The sequence below is a fragment of the Oryctolagus cuniculus genome, chromosome 21 (genome assembly GCF_964237555.1).
Source record: "Oryctolagus cuniculus chromosome 21, mOryCun1.1, whole genome shotgun sequence".
NCBI classification, from domain to species: Eukaryota; Metazoa; Chordata; class Mammalia; order Lagomorpha; family Leporidae; genus Oryctolagus; species Oryctolagus cuniculus.
The window spans coordinates 24129788-24142696 of NC_091452.1; the positions used below are offsets into that span (position 1 = coordinate 24129788).

At 45.9% G+C, this 12909-nt stretch overlaps 1 protein-coding gene across 2 annotated transcripts in view; it reads right to left on the reverse strand.

Annotated features, from left to right (window-relative positions):
- The window catches only part of MORC2 (MORC family CW-type zinc finger 2), a 41470-nt gene that overhangs the window by 20026 nt on the left and 8535 nt on the right, over window positions 1-12909 (reverse strand). For both annotated transcript variants that reach the window (XM_051826524.2, XM_051826523.2), the window contains exons 2-5: window positions 12454-12507; window positions 10710-10744; window positions 3036-3104; window positions 2446-2536 (exon numbers count right to left, since the gene is read on the reverse strand). In XM_051826524.2, the coding sequence (XP_051682484.2) occupies window positions 2446-2536; window positions 3036-3104; window positions 10710-10744; window positions 12454-12507 (249 nt within the window). The remainder of the gene's footprint in view (window positions 1-2445; window positions 2537-3035; window positions 3105-10709; window positions 10745-12453; window positions 12508-12909) is intronic.

Consider the following 12909-nt stretch of genomic DNA (forward strand, 5'->3'; position numbering starts at 1 on the left):
CACACAACTGAATGCCCTGCCCTACTTCGCCACTCAAGAAAACCCCCAAGACACCATCCAGAGATGTTCCTGGCGCTCTCAGCCCCGGTTTCTCTTTCTCCAGGACCACAGGTGCTGGCACGGCTCCTGCCCCTTGAATTTCACAGTCTTCCCTCTTCCTCAAGCTTGCATTGCAAAATGACGGCCATGATCTTGCCTTCTGTCCAAGCCTGCCCTTGCCCTAATTTGGCAAAAATTTCTATGCACCTATTGTCCCCTCTGTCTCTGATCCTGACCGTAGGCCCTGAATAGTAAGAAACTCAAAGCACCACCTCTCTGCTGGCTTCCTTGCTTCTCAGTCCTGTTCTCACCACAAATCACCTCCTCCAGAAACTCTTCAACTTGTGAACTGGCTTCAGAATGGGCACACTGTGTACTCTCAACACTAGATGGCTCCATTTCAATGGGAGCTGCACAAAAACTTTCTCCTAAAATACACTTAAAGAGAACGTTCAACTTCTGTAGCTTCCCTCGCTGGTCTTCTAATCACTTTTTTTTTTTTTTTTTTTTTTTTGACAGGCAGAGTGGACAGTGAGAGAGACAGAGAGAAAGGTCTTCCTTTGCCGTTGGTTCACCCTCCAATGGCCGCCACGGCTGGCGTGCTGCGGCTGGCGCACCGCACTGATCCAATGGCAGCAGCCAGGTGCTTCTCCTGGTCTCCCCTAGGGTGCAGGGCCCAAGGACCTGGGCCATCCTCCACTGCACTCCCTGGCCACAGCAGAGGGCTGGCCTGGAAGAGGGGCAACCGGGACAGAATCCGGCGCCCCAACCGGGACTAGAACCCGGTGTGCCGGCGCCGCAAGGTGGAAGATTAGCCTATTGAGCCGAGGCGCCGGCTCTTCTAATCACTTTCAGAGTCACATTTCTTCTGCTCCTGAACCTCACTCATTAAGGGAGAATGTCAGAGATAAGAGCTCCGTTTTCCAGATTAGGAAACACACATTCAGAGGGGATGAAACAGCTTGCCTGCAGCCACAGGACAGGACCAGGCGGGAGGAGAATGATCCAAGATCCTGATAAGCCAAGGTTACCACCACTCAAGGAGACCTCAGTTACTGGTCTTAGATCACCCGCAGCAGAATGACTTGGAGAAAGATCTCAGGTGATTCACTTTACCTATGAAAAACACGGATTCCAGGGCCCTTCCGGGGCCAACTGAATCAAGCCAGAAATCGCCACAGAAATATCAAAACAGGAAAAATAAAATTAGAAGCCAGAAACCAAGCTAGGGACTCTCAGAGCAATGATAGCATTTAATCCTTAACCTACTTGATGTACATGATAACCTTAACTTACAAAGGAGGAAACCTAAGGCCTACAGAAGGAAGTCCACGAATGAGGTGAGATTTGAACTTTAGCTTGTCCGAGAAGAAATGGACAGTGACTCCAGTTCTGCAGACAGAAAGACCTGGTTTAAATACCAGTTCTACCTTGGGGCAAATCACTCCAACCCTAAAAGCTTCCATCTCTTCATCAGAAAATGAGAATAGTGGTACCTACTCCTCACAGGGCCATAGCGAGGCTCCAGTGAAACCATCCTCATGAGGTTTTTATCAGTTTCTAGCACATGGTAAGCATTTATTAGTACCACTTGGTTCCTGTCCTGAGAGAGAAACTGCAAAGCCCAGGTACCAGGTCCCTGACTTCTCCACACTCACAGCACACTGCACGTGAGGCCCAACTAACGCGGCTGACAGATCAAACCCTCACCCTCTCTCAAACAACACAACACGTCTTCAAGGCGAGACCAGAAACATGACTCATAATTCCATTTGCACAAACTCCAATTCCACTAAATCTTATTCCACCCAAAGGTATGTACAGCTGGAAGTGAGCACTTCAGAAATAGAAACCTTTCTCCTGGGGCTTCACTCAAAACCAGAATAACACATTCCAAACACTAAACAAGTGGGAACCAAGGGCTGAGAAAGAAGCCCTAAGGGACTTGGAGACATTAGGTGGGTCCCTACTTTGCAGGACATGTGCATGGCGACAGTGCCCTAGGGAGAGATAGCCTGTGCCTCTCCTACCACTCTGGATCCCCAGTCCTGGCTACAGGTGCTCAGCTAACACTGCTGTCCTGCGAGCTGACCCCCACCCCCACTATCTCAGACACATTCCCATCCCAGGAGAGAACCACTGCTGTCCTCAACCACAGGGTCAAAGTAAGAATTCTGACGGGAGGAGAGGCACGGTTCTGGAGCCACAGCCAACAGCAACCTCGGCCTCTCCCGTCCCCACTTGTTTTGGATGTTCCTATTTTTCAATGTGTGCAGCCAACCCAGCTGGACAACAGCTGCTAAGCTACCCTCAGACCACTGCTGTTCCAGAGTTAGAGCCAGGGAGAGCAGGACAGCATCACGACACCCTGTTTTGAGCCCTGTAACAGGCTTCTAGTATACCTACGATTTTAGCCCATTCCCATACTGCCCGATCTGGGTGGACTCCGGCGTGCGTTTGGCCGACTTCCCAAACTGGATCACACTGGCAGCATCACCTAAAGTGACAGACACAAAACAGAATGAAAAGTCTGCGTTTCTTTCCCAGGCTACTCAAAGAGGCCTGAGCCTTGTTCCATCCAAGCAGGGTTCCGCTAAAAACCTTGCTCCGAGGAAATTCAAAGCCATGAGGCAAACAGAGGCAATCCTTCTTGGCCATCACTGTGGCCTGTTACCAGATTACGGTGAAAAGGCTGGACAAAGTCTCTGCAGTGCCAGCCCCAGGATGCAGTGCAAGCTGGTAAACAGAGTGTCAGTGTAAGCAATCTACTGACTTCAGGCTGCCTTTCAGATCTATCTCCCATGTCAGGACAAGACCAGGCAACTGTGCTTCCATTAGTGGAACTAAGCCCAGGATGTCGCAACAGTCTTCGCACTCCCCAGGTGGATCTTCCAGTCATAACAGTCGGGCATCAGCCACGCAAGTTTACATAAGCAGTTTGTAAAAAAGTGGTCCATGCCCCTCAACAAAGACATCACTACGGTCTAATCACTTACTTGGATCCATTCCTGCTCCATCATCCAAAAAGCAAAGCATAAATCCTCCTCGAAGATCCTCTCGCCTTTCTGTAAGAGAAGTAGCTGCCATTACTGGGCTGTCACCCACTAGAAGGTGGCAAGGTGGGCATGATGGGAAGCTGGATCAGTGTGAAGCTGAGTTCAAAAGTCAGGTCAACCCTAGCTGCTGCTTCCACCAGCCCCAGACAGTATGAGTTAGGCTTCCGGGCCCTTGAGGGACTGAATTCCCATCAAAGGTTCTCCAATGCTTCCAGTGCTTTCTAGGTCACCATAACGCTTGAGAGAATCTATTAGGAGGGCGGGGCTGCCTGGGCCAGCATCTGTAACACCACTGAATACGCGCGTGTGCCAAACGTACCTCAGCCAGCCTTCTCCTTTCTGCCTGCATTACTGTCACTTCTGCCCTGTGCCACAGCTCTCAAGCCACTGAAGTACCACGGTGTGCCTTATCAACACTGCTCAAACCAACAGGGTCTCTCCTTGGTGAATTCAGTCTCAGGTAGCCTTCAGAGATGGTGATCAAACCAGACACGGCAGGGGCACAATGGTGACAGTTGCTATCTGAAGACCAATTGTGTCTGCACGTGCCCATCCCCGGCTAACTGCAGTTTCTGGGCTATCTGTATTCATTATCGCATCCCCTGCGGAGCTAGAGGTCATCAAAGGGGCTCTCCCCAAGTATAATGGCACAGGTGATGTGAAAGGTGCCTGGTTCCTAGCTAACCTGCCTAACTGGAAGAAGGAACAGTCCTTTGTCAAGAAGATCTACAGTGGCCATGGCGGGGTTTTCCAGCCAACAGGAAGGGAGTGTAACAGACTCTGGTTGCTGTGCCAGTAACTAGAAGAACCTCCTCTCTCAGCAGCCGTCATTTGCAGCAGTAAGTGGTAACTCAAAGTGCTCTGGGTCCAAACAAGTCATAAAGAACAGATTTCCAAACGGGCAAAGGAGCTGTACAAGTTTCCAAAGTGACTTTATGTTTTGTTTCAAAGAGCAGGGGCCAGGGCGCTGGGGGAGAGATTAAACACCTGCAACAGCCAGGGCTGGGCCAGGCGGAAGCCAGGAGTCCAGAACTCAATCTGGCTCTCCCACATGTGTGGGAGGGACTCAACCACTTGAGCCATGACTTGCTGCCTTCCAGGGTGTACATGAACAGGAAGCTGGAATCGGAAGCAGAGCCAGGACCCAAACCCAGGACCCAGGCAGGCAAACATGAGATGCGGACATCCCAAGCAGCACCTTAACCAGTGTGCCAAATGCCCATCCTCAAAGTCTTTTTGACACAATGATGAGGACTGGGTAAGAAAAGGAGAAACCAGTCTAGGCGTCACAGGAAGTGCAGACACACGATAGAGGAGGTGAGGCAGCAGGAGAGGCAGGGGATCTATGCAAGCCACCCACGCTAAGCTCCCCAGTGTAGATGCTATTCATAGTCCTCTGCTTATCACGAGGGAAAACGCAGTACTTCTACTAGAAGGAAGTCAGCCTGTGGAAGTTATATAGGACAAGTCCAAGCCTGCTTTGGAGCCTGACCCCTACCAGATGTTTTATAATGTCCTCCATGCTGCAGTTCACTAACTCTGTACAACTATCTAAGCTGACAAATCAGTTTCAAATGCTCTTTGTCCTTCCCTCAGGCCAAAAATTCAAGTGAGTCGTGACTGCTTTCTGTTAAAAAGAACAGTTAATGTAATTTAAAACCTATTTCAGAAGGGCTATAAACCACAGAGATCTTTTAAGTATCACTCAGTATTCAGGAAGCTGAATATTCATTACAAGTGCCTCTTGAAAGTTCAAGGATGAAGATCTTCCTGGATCTCTACTATTGGTAGATAGTACTATCGGTAGACCTAAAAAATAAAAAACTCCTTCCCATGGCAGTACCTTATCAGAGCCTGGGGAATCCAAGTGAGATGTGGCAAGCAAGAACATCTACAAGAAATGTGCAAAAAGGCTTCCCAACTTAAATGAAGTGTCTTATGGAGATTGAAACCAGGTCAGTTACGAAGGAGGGCAAAAGCAACTTTCTGTATCCAGCCAAGAGCCATTTGCTATACGCTGTGGCCATAAAATGTGCATGAAGACCCTTCTTTAGGATCTAGATATTGGTTCAAGCCAAAAGCATCAGTGAAGTTCCAAGGATTAATGGCATCCTTTGAACACCACTTCAGTAACTCGGATCAGAACAGGATGCCTAAGCAGTTTTTTTTTTTTTTTCTCCCAAGCAGTTTTAACATTCAACTTTCACATAACAATGGACCTAGGATCCCTCTTGCCTTAAGGAATTCATTCCAAAGCTTTTTCATGTAACATACAAGAGTAAGAGACACATCTGCTGATTACACAGTGGCTAACAGCCTGCAAACAGCCAGCAGTACCCAGGCGCACAGTTATAGGCAGCACTGCTTTGAGGCAATAATGCAGCATGTCTCAGTAAACAGGCAGAGCGCCACCTTCACTTGACTGTAATGCCTATGCAGCTCACTGTCTGATGACTACTTACTGGGCACTTCCTGCGAGCCCGGCTCTGTGACAGCCAAGAGCAGGGAGAAGGGCGCAATGCTGAGCACTGTCTTCACAGAGCTTACAGTCAAAACGGACTCTCTTTCAGCTACTCTCTGAAGCAGATGAGTAGACGTAAAAGGAGTGAGCTGAAAAACTAACTAGAGAAGATGCAGTGCCCGCAAGAATCACCTGAGGAGGGTTAAGTGTTTGACACAATGGGCTAACTCACTCCTTGGCAACACCACATTCCGTAACAGAGCAGCTGCTTCGCATTCTGGCTCCTGCACTTCTGATCCAGCTTCCTGCTAATGCACACCCAGGGAGGCAGCAGTGATGGCTCAAGTATTTGGGTTCCTGCCACCCATGTGGGAGACCTGGATTGTGTTCCAAGCTCCTGGCTTCAGCCTGGCCCAGCTTTGGCTGTTGTAGGTATCTGGGAAAGTAAATCAGTGGATGGGAAATGTGTGTGTGTGTGCATGTGGGTGTGTGGGTGTGTGTGTGTCTTTGTCTTTCAAATCAAATGAAAAACTAGTAAGTAAAAGAATTTTTTAATTACCAAAGAAACTATGCAAATAAATTCTGGGGGGCCGGCGCCTTGGCTCACTAGGCTAATCCTCCGCCTGTGACGCCAGCACCCCGGGTTCTAGTCCTGGTTAGGGCACCAGATTCTGTCCCGGTTGCTCCTCTTCCAGGCCAGCTCTCTGCTGTGGCCTGGGAGGGCAGTGGAGGATGGCCCAAGTGCCTGGGCCCTGCACCCGCATGGGAGACCAGGAGGAAGCGCCTGGCTCCTAGCTTCAGATCAGCGCAGCACGCCAGCCATAGCGGCCATTTGGGGGGTGAACCAATGGAAAAGAAAGACCTTTCTCTCTGTCTCTCTCACTGTTTAACTCTGCCTGTCAAAAAAAAAAAAAAAAAAAAAAAAAAAGATTCTGGGCTCCACACTGGATAGTCTAACTGCATGGGTAGAGGTGGGGCCTGAGAATTTGCTCTGTTAACTACCCTTTGATAAGTGCTGAACTACAGTAAGCCTGGAGAACTAAAACAGTCTTTCCTAATCATCAAATACATCTCCTTAGACAGTCAACCACGGAGCTCCCTCCTAACATGTGACAGTATCACTCCAAAGGAAAGAAATGGGATGGAGAGGGAGATCTGGGTGGAGAAGAGTCTACACGGCTGGAGGGTGGCGTGCTTCTCCTCCCATCATACATCCTGGAAGCAAGACAGGGAAAGCTAAACTGCCTTCTTCGCAGCTGTGTTTCAGTTCCTGCTGGCAGCTCTGGAAGACTGCCAGAACCAGTTTTGAAGTCAGCCACACCTGCGCCTCCTCCAACATGGCCATGTCTGGCTTCTCCAAGCCTGACATCCCCCCATTCAACTACCACTGAGTTGGAGAAACAAGTAGAGAGATGTAAAACATAGCTGTTAAATCAAGTATCAAAGGTTGCTACAAAGTGGCAGCCTGGTTCTTCCTCATACTCCGCAGCCCCAGCTCATTTCCTATTTATTAACCATCACTCTAGCATCACAAAAGGGATCCTTCTGACCAGAGTGGCCCTACCTGTCCCAGAGAGTTAAGGAAAACAAAACCTACAGTTTCCTGATGAGCACAATAAGGTCTGCTTCCAACCAACAAGAACGCTTTAGGCAAATGCACACCTCACCACTTGGAGAGGCTGGCTCCTCTCCTGTCCTCTTAGGTTTAAATAGTCCTTAAAATGTAACTTTGTAGTGACTTCAAACTACTTCTGTTTAAAACCTTTGGGGAGGGGCCAGCACTGTGGAGCAGTGAGTTCAAGCCCTGGCCTGAAGCATTAGCATCCCATATGCACGCTGGTTCTAGTCCCGGCTGCTCCTCTTCCAATCCAGCTCTCCGCTATGGCCTAGGATTGCAGTAGAGGATGGCCCAAGTCCTTGGGTCCCTGCACCCACGTGGGAGACCTGGAAGAAGCTCCTGGCTCCGGGCTTCGGATCAGTGCAGCTCTGGCCGCGGCCATCTGGGGAGTGAACCAGCAGATGGGAGACCTCTCTCTGTCTCTACCTCTCTAACTCTTTCAAATAAATAATCTTTAAAAAATGGGGAGATTTCCAAGTTTAATATCAATCTAGTTTCTGAATAGGAAATAATACTTTCCTTCAGATACTAACAAACCTTTACAGTATTAGATGACTACTAATGGTGCCAGCATGTGTTTCAGCAGTTAAGATGCCACTTGGAGTGCCTGTGTCCCGTATAGAGTGCCTGGGTTGAATTCCTAGCTCTGTTCTCAGTTCCAGATTCCTACGAATGCACACCCTGGGAGGCAGCAGGTGATAGCTCAAGTGCTTGGGTCCCTGCCACCCATATAGGAGACCTGGATTGAGTTCCAAGCTCTTGGCTTTGGTCTGACCCAGGCCCAGCTGTTGTGAACATTTATAGAGTGAACCAGCAGATGAGAAATCTTTCTCTCCGTCTCTGTCTCCATCTCCATGTCCCACCCCCAGCCTTTAAAATAAATAAATGTTAAAAGATTACTGCTTCCACTGCTTTTATTCCTCCTGTTCAATATGTTAACAAAGCACCAGGGTAGAAATGTGAGAAGCCAAGGGAGCTTCAGTCAAGACTCCTCATCAAATCAAGCCCTTCTCAAAATGCTTAGTGCTTTATCACACCACCTCATAACATAGGGTTCGGGTTAGGACTGACTGTTTCCTCAAGATCTAGTTATTGGTCTCTAATGATCAACACTGTATTAAAGACGGTAGGAGTGAACCAAGATGATCTTTGTTAAACACTTTTTTTTTTTTTTAAAGATTTATTTGTTTATTTGAAAGTCAGAGGTACACAGAGAGAGGAGAGGCAGAGAGAGAGGTCTTCCATCCGATGATTCACTCCCCAATTGGCCACAATGGCTGGAGCTATGCCAATCTGAAGCCAGGAGGCAGGAGCTTCTTCTGGGTCTCCCATGCGGGTACAGGGGCCCAAGCACTTGGGCCATCTTCTACTGCTTTCCCAGGCCACAGCAGAGAGCTGGATCAAAAGTAGAGCAGCCAGGTCTCGAACTGGCACCTATATGGGATGCCGGCGCTCCAGGCCAGGGCATTAACCCACTGCACCACAGCACCAGCCTCTGTTAAACACTTCTTCTAAATAGATATGTCTATCGCGGTTTGTCCCCTTTGCAGTAAAAGCTCATTCTCTCCTTTGTCATCAGTGTCATGATTAAAATATCCACTACTGCTTTGAGAGGTACCTTGCCTCATGAAAGCCCAAACACAAAATACAAACTGTAGCTTGGAAAGGCACTTCCACCTGGTTAGAAAATTTAGGAACCATCTTCTAACAACCTTCTAATGTGCCTTTTTCCTGTCTCTTTTAAATATAAAAGTAGCCTATATTCAACAGTCTTGCCATTTTTTGAACAAACTGCTTTCAGAATTAAAGAACAGCAGATTTTCAGCTGTTCTGAAAAATTTTCTCTGCTCCAACGTCCATCAAGCGTAAGAACTTTGGGGATATGTCATAATTATGACATTAAAGGTTCTGAGAATTATGGCTTAGTTATATATTCTCATTTAGCAAACAACTTCATGAAGAGGGATTATTTTATAATTATATGAGACTTCAGAAAATTTGTGAAAAACAAACTAAAATGTAAGCTGACGGGGCAGGCATTTGGCATGGCAGTTAAACAACATCCGCATCTCCCACACTGATGTGCCTGGGTTCAAGTTCCAGCAGCGCTCCCGATGCCAGCTTCCTGCTAATGCACATCCTGGAAGGCAGCAGGCGATGGTGCAAGTAGCTGGGTCCCTACCATCCGCACAGGAGACCGGACTGAGTTCCTGGCTCCCAGTGTCAACCCGGTCTAGCCCCAGCTGGTCACTGCAGGCATCTGGGAAGTGAACCAGTGGATGGGGGCTCTATCTTTTTGCCTCTTAAATAAACAAATGAATAAAAAATTTCAAGAAAGGGGCCAGTGGTGTGGCATAGCAGGTAAAGCTGCCATCTGCAGTGCTAGCATCCCATATGGGCGCTAGTTCCAGTCATGGCTGTTCTACTTCCGATCCAGCTCCCTGCTCATGCATCTGGGAAAGCAGCAGAAGATGGCTCAAGTTCTTGGGCCTCTGAACCCACACGGGAGACCCAGAAGAAGCTCCTGGCTCCTGGCTTTGGCCTGGCCCAGCTCCAGCCATTGTGGTCATTTGGGGAGTGAACCAGTGGATAGAAGACCTCTCTCTCCCTCTCTGCTCCTCCCTCCCCCCAATAACTCTGCCTTTCAAACAGATAAATAAATTTTTAAGAAAGATTTCTAAAGATGAGTTTATGGGACTGGCATTGTGGTACAAATGGTTAAATGACCACAATGCTGGCACCCAATATGGGCAACGGTTCAAGTCCTGGTTCCTCCGCTTCCAATCCAACTCCCTGCTAATGCATCTGGGAAGGCAGTCGATGATGGCCCAAGAACCTGGGCCCCTATGGGAGACCGGAATAGAGTTCCGGGCTCCTGGCTTTGGGCTGGCCCTGCCCCGACTGTTGTAGCCGACTGGGGAGTGAACCAGTGGATGGAGGATATCTCTCTCTCTCTCCCTGCCGGCCCCCTTTCTCTGTAACTCTACCTTTTAAAAAAAAATCTAAAAAAGAGAGAGACAAGTTTATTTTGGTGCAAAAAAATTGTGAAAACCATGAAGTTTTTTCAGAACACATCTTCCAAGGACTTTCTGAGGAGCCCTCAGGTATTGTCACATACAGACATCTCTGAAGCTAGTCAATATTATTCAAAATATGACCTCAAACCTTTCAGAAGGCTTCAGATAAGGTATGACTGAAGAACGTATCACATTAGAAAAAACTAAATTTAAAAACTGTCTGCCTTTATTCTGCTTCCAAATTTTTAGTATTCAAATGACCAGGAAAGGTGTTGGCTCAAATGAACCAGGCAGAAAGAAAGTTTTTTAAAAAGTAGTAAAAAAAAAAAATAGTAGTAAAAGACCAATAAAATTAACTACAAATTCTCCCACTATTACCGTCACTCCAGCAAAAATAGGATATTACTAACAAACAATTATCAAATAAGCAAACCCATAAAAGCTATTCATCTTAGGAACAATAATAAATGCAATAAGAGGAGCTGGATATTAGGAAAGAAATCTAAAGTCTGCCTTACCTGCATAAATATCTATTCTGGTGGCATCAGCATCTCTGTTAAAATTCAAAGAAAAAAAAATCAAGATCTAAATGAGAATGACATATCAACCACCAAAATGCCTAGTATTTAAGTGAATACCTAGTATTTTCAGTTTGCTTTCAGGAAATGATACAAAATTCTGTAAGGTTTAGTTTTAGACAATTTTCCTTATATATCCGTGAACTACTTCTGAAGTATTTAAGATGATTATATGATACATTTTTTTAACACTGATTTCATGGTGAAAACATCAGTGATCAGTAAAGAGCATTTCCCTTTACACACTAAGAAATGATTCAAATATTTCTTTCCTTTATTTGACTATAATCATAAAAGAGCTGTTGTAATAACTTGTACACTGTTTTCATCTTACCAAGATTTTAAGGAAAAAAACAAAACTTGTGATGAATCAAGTCTCACAGGCACTGCAGTTGGCAGACTGATTCCTGGATCCATAACCTTATCCTCTCAAACCATTAAAAGAAGTTGAGGCATCTCATTAAATCCAGCCAGACTGTAATGTACATATTTAGTCATCAGAAGGGTTAGACATAGTGTAGTACAATTTTTCCAACTGCAGTCAAGGAAAATGAGGCAGTTTCACTGGTTTAAATGCAAAAAATCCCAAGCTGGTACTGCAGCATAGAGGCCTAAGCCTCTGACTAAGGTGCTGGCATCCCATATGGGTACCAATTTGAGTCCCAGCTGCTCCTCTTCTGATCCAGCTCTCTGCTATGGCCTGGGAAAACAGTGGAGAATGGCCCAAGTGCTTGGGCTCCTGCACTACCATAGGAGACCCAGAGAAAGCTCCTAGGTGGTGGCTTCGGATTGGCTCAGCTCTGGCCATTTGTGGCCCTTTGGAGAGTGACCCATTGGATGGAAGACTTCTCTCTCTGTCTCTCCCGCTCTGTCTGTAACTCTATCTCTCAAATAAATAAATGACTCTTAAAAAAAAAAAAAAGTGAAGATTCTTTCCAAGCACAGTTACTAACAATGGGAGATGCTTTAATCAACTGGAGTCTCTAACAATAAAACATACATTTTGGAAAGATACTGATCTCTGGCACAGTTTTAAAGACATTAGATGATGTACTGTCCTGACAGCACAAATTAAAATCATAGTTTGTCCCATTAACTTGTTCCTAAGTTTCTATCTTAATCCTCTGCCTTTCACAATTATTTTGCTCTAATATACAAGGGAAGGTAGTCTTAAAGGTAAACTTGCTATTTTTGGGCTAGAACAAAGAATAAAACTGACTCTAAATAAATCAAATAATGAACTAATGTGCTAATAAAAGTATTTTTTCTATAACAGGCCTCTTCAGAGTTACAGCTGCTGCACAAGTCTTTCAAGTCTTCAGCGCAAAGGTCACGTGACCTAAAGGTTTTGACTCCAAGTACGTAGGGTGACTAAGTACCTCAGGCCGGCACTGGGGCACAGCAGAGTCATGCCTTGCATCCTCTCCTGCAGTGCTGCCTTCCTGGCTGCCTCTGACTCCAATCCAACTTCTGCTAACGTGCACCTTTGGAGGAGCAGATGAGGGCACGTGCTGCCATCCATGTGAGAAACTAGCAGGGAGTTCTGAGCTGCTGGCATTTAGGGAGTGAACCAGCAGATGAAAGCATTCTCTCGCTCACTCACTCTGCCTCTGCCTTTCAAATAAATAAATCTTTTAAAAAAAATCTCTTCACAAAAAAACAAAACAAAAAAAAGACTACATACCTTGCATTGTCAACAAGTTCAGCAAGAGCACCAAACAAGAATTCATGAGTAGTTCTGAAACAAAGATTAAGAGTTAAAGAATTTTTAATTAAAACTATTACTCCTAGTAAAAAAAATCAAGGTTATAAAATACTTAAAAAAAGTTTTTAGATCCCAAAACAAAGAAATGTCTGATTATAAACATGCCAAATACCCTGATCAATACACATAACATACATGAATTGAAATGCCATACTGAATCCCACAAATATGTGTAACTATGTGTCCATTTTATTGTTAACTTATATGTGTTTTTAAAAATATACTTTAAGAATATTTTAGGAAAAAAATCTAAAATCATCGATTTACTACTGAAATTTAAACTTCTCCACAACTCAAGAGTTTCCGGAGCTAATTTTCCCCAAGTGTGAATCAGTCAAGTCCTGCTACTACTCAGAAAAGTTTATTACTTCACTT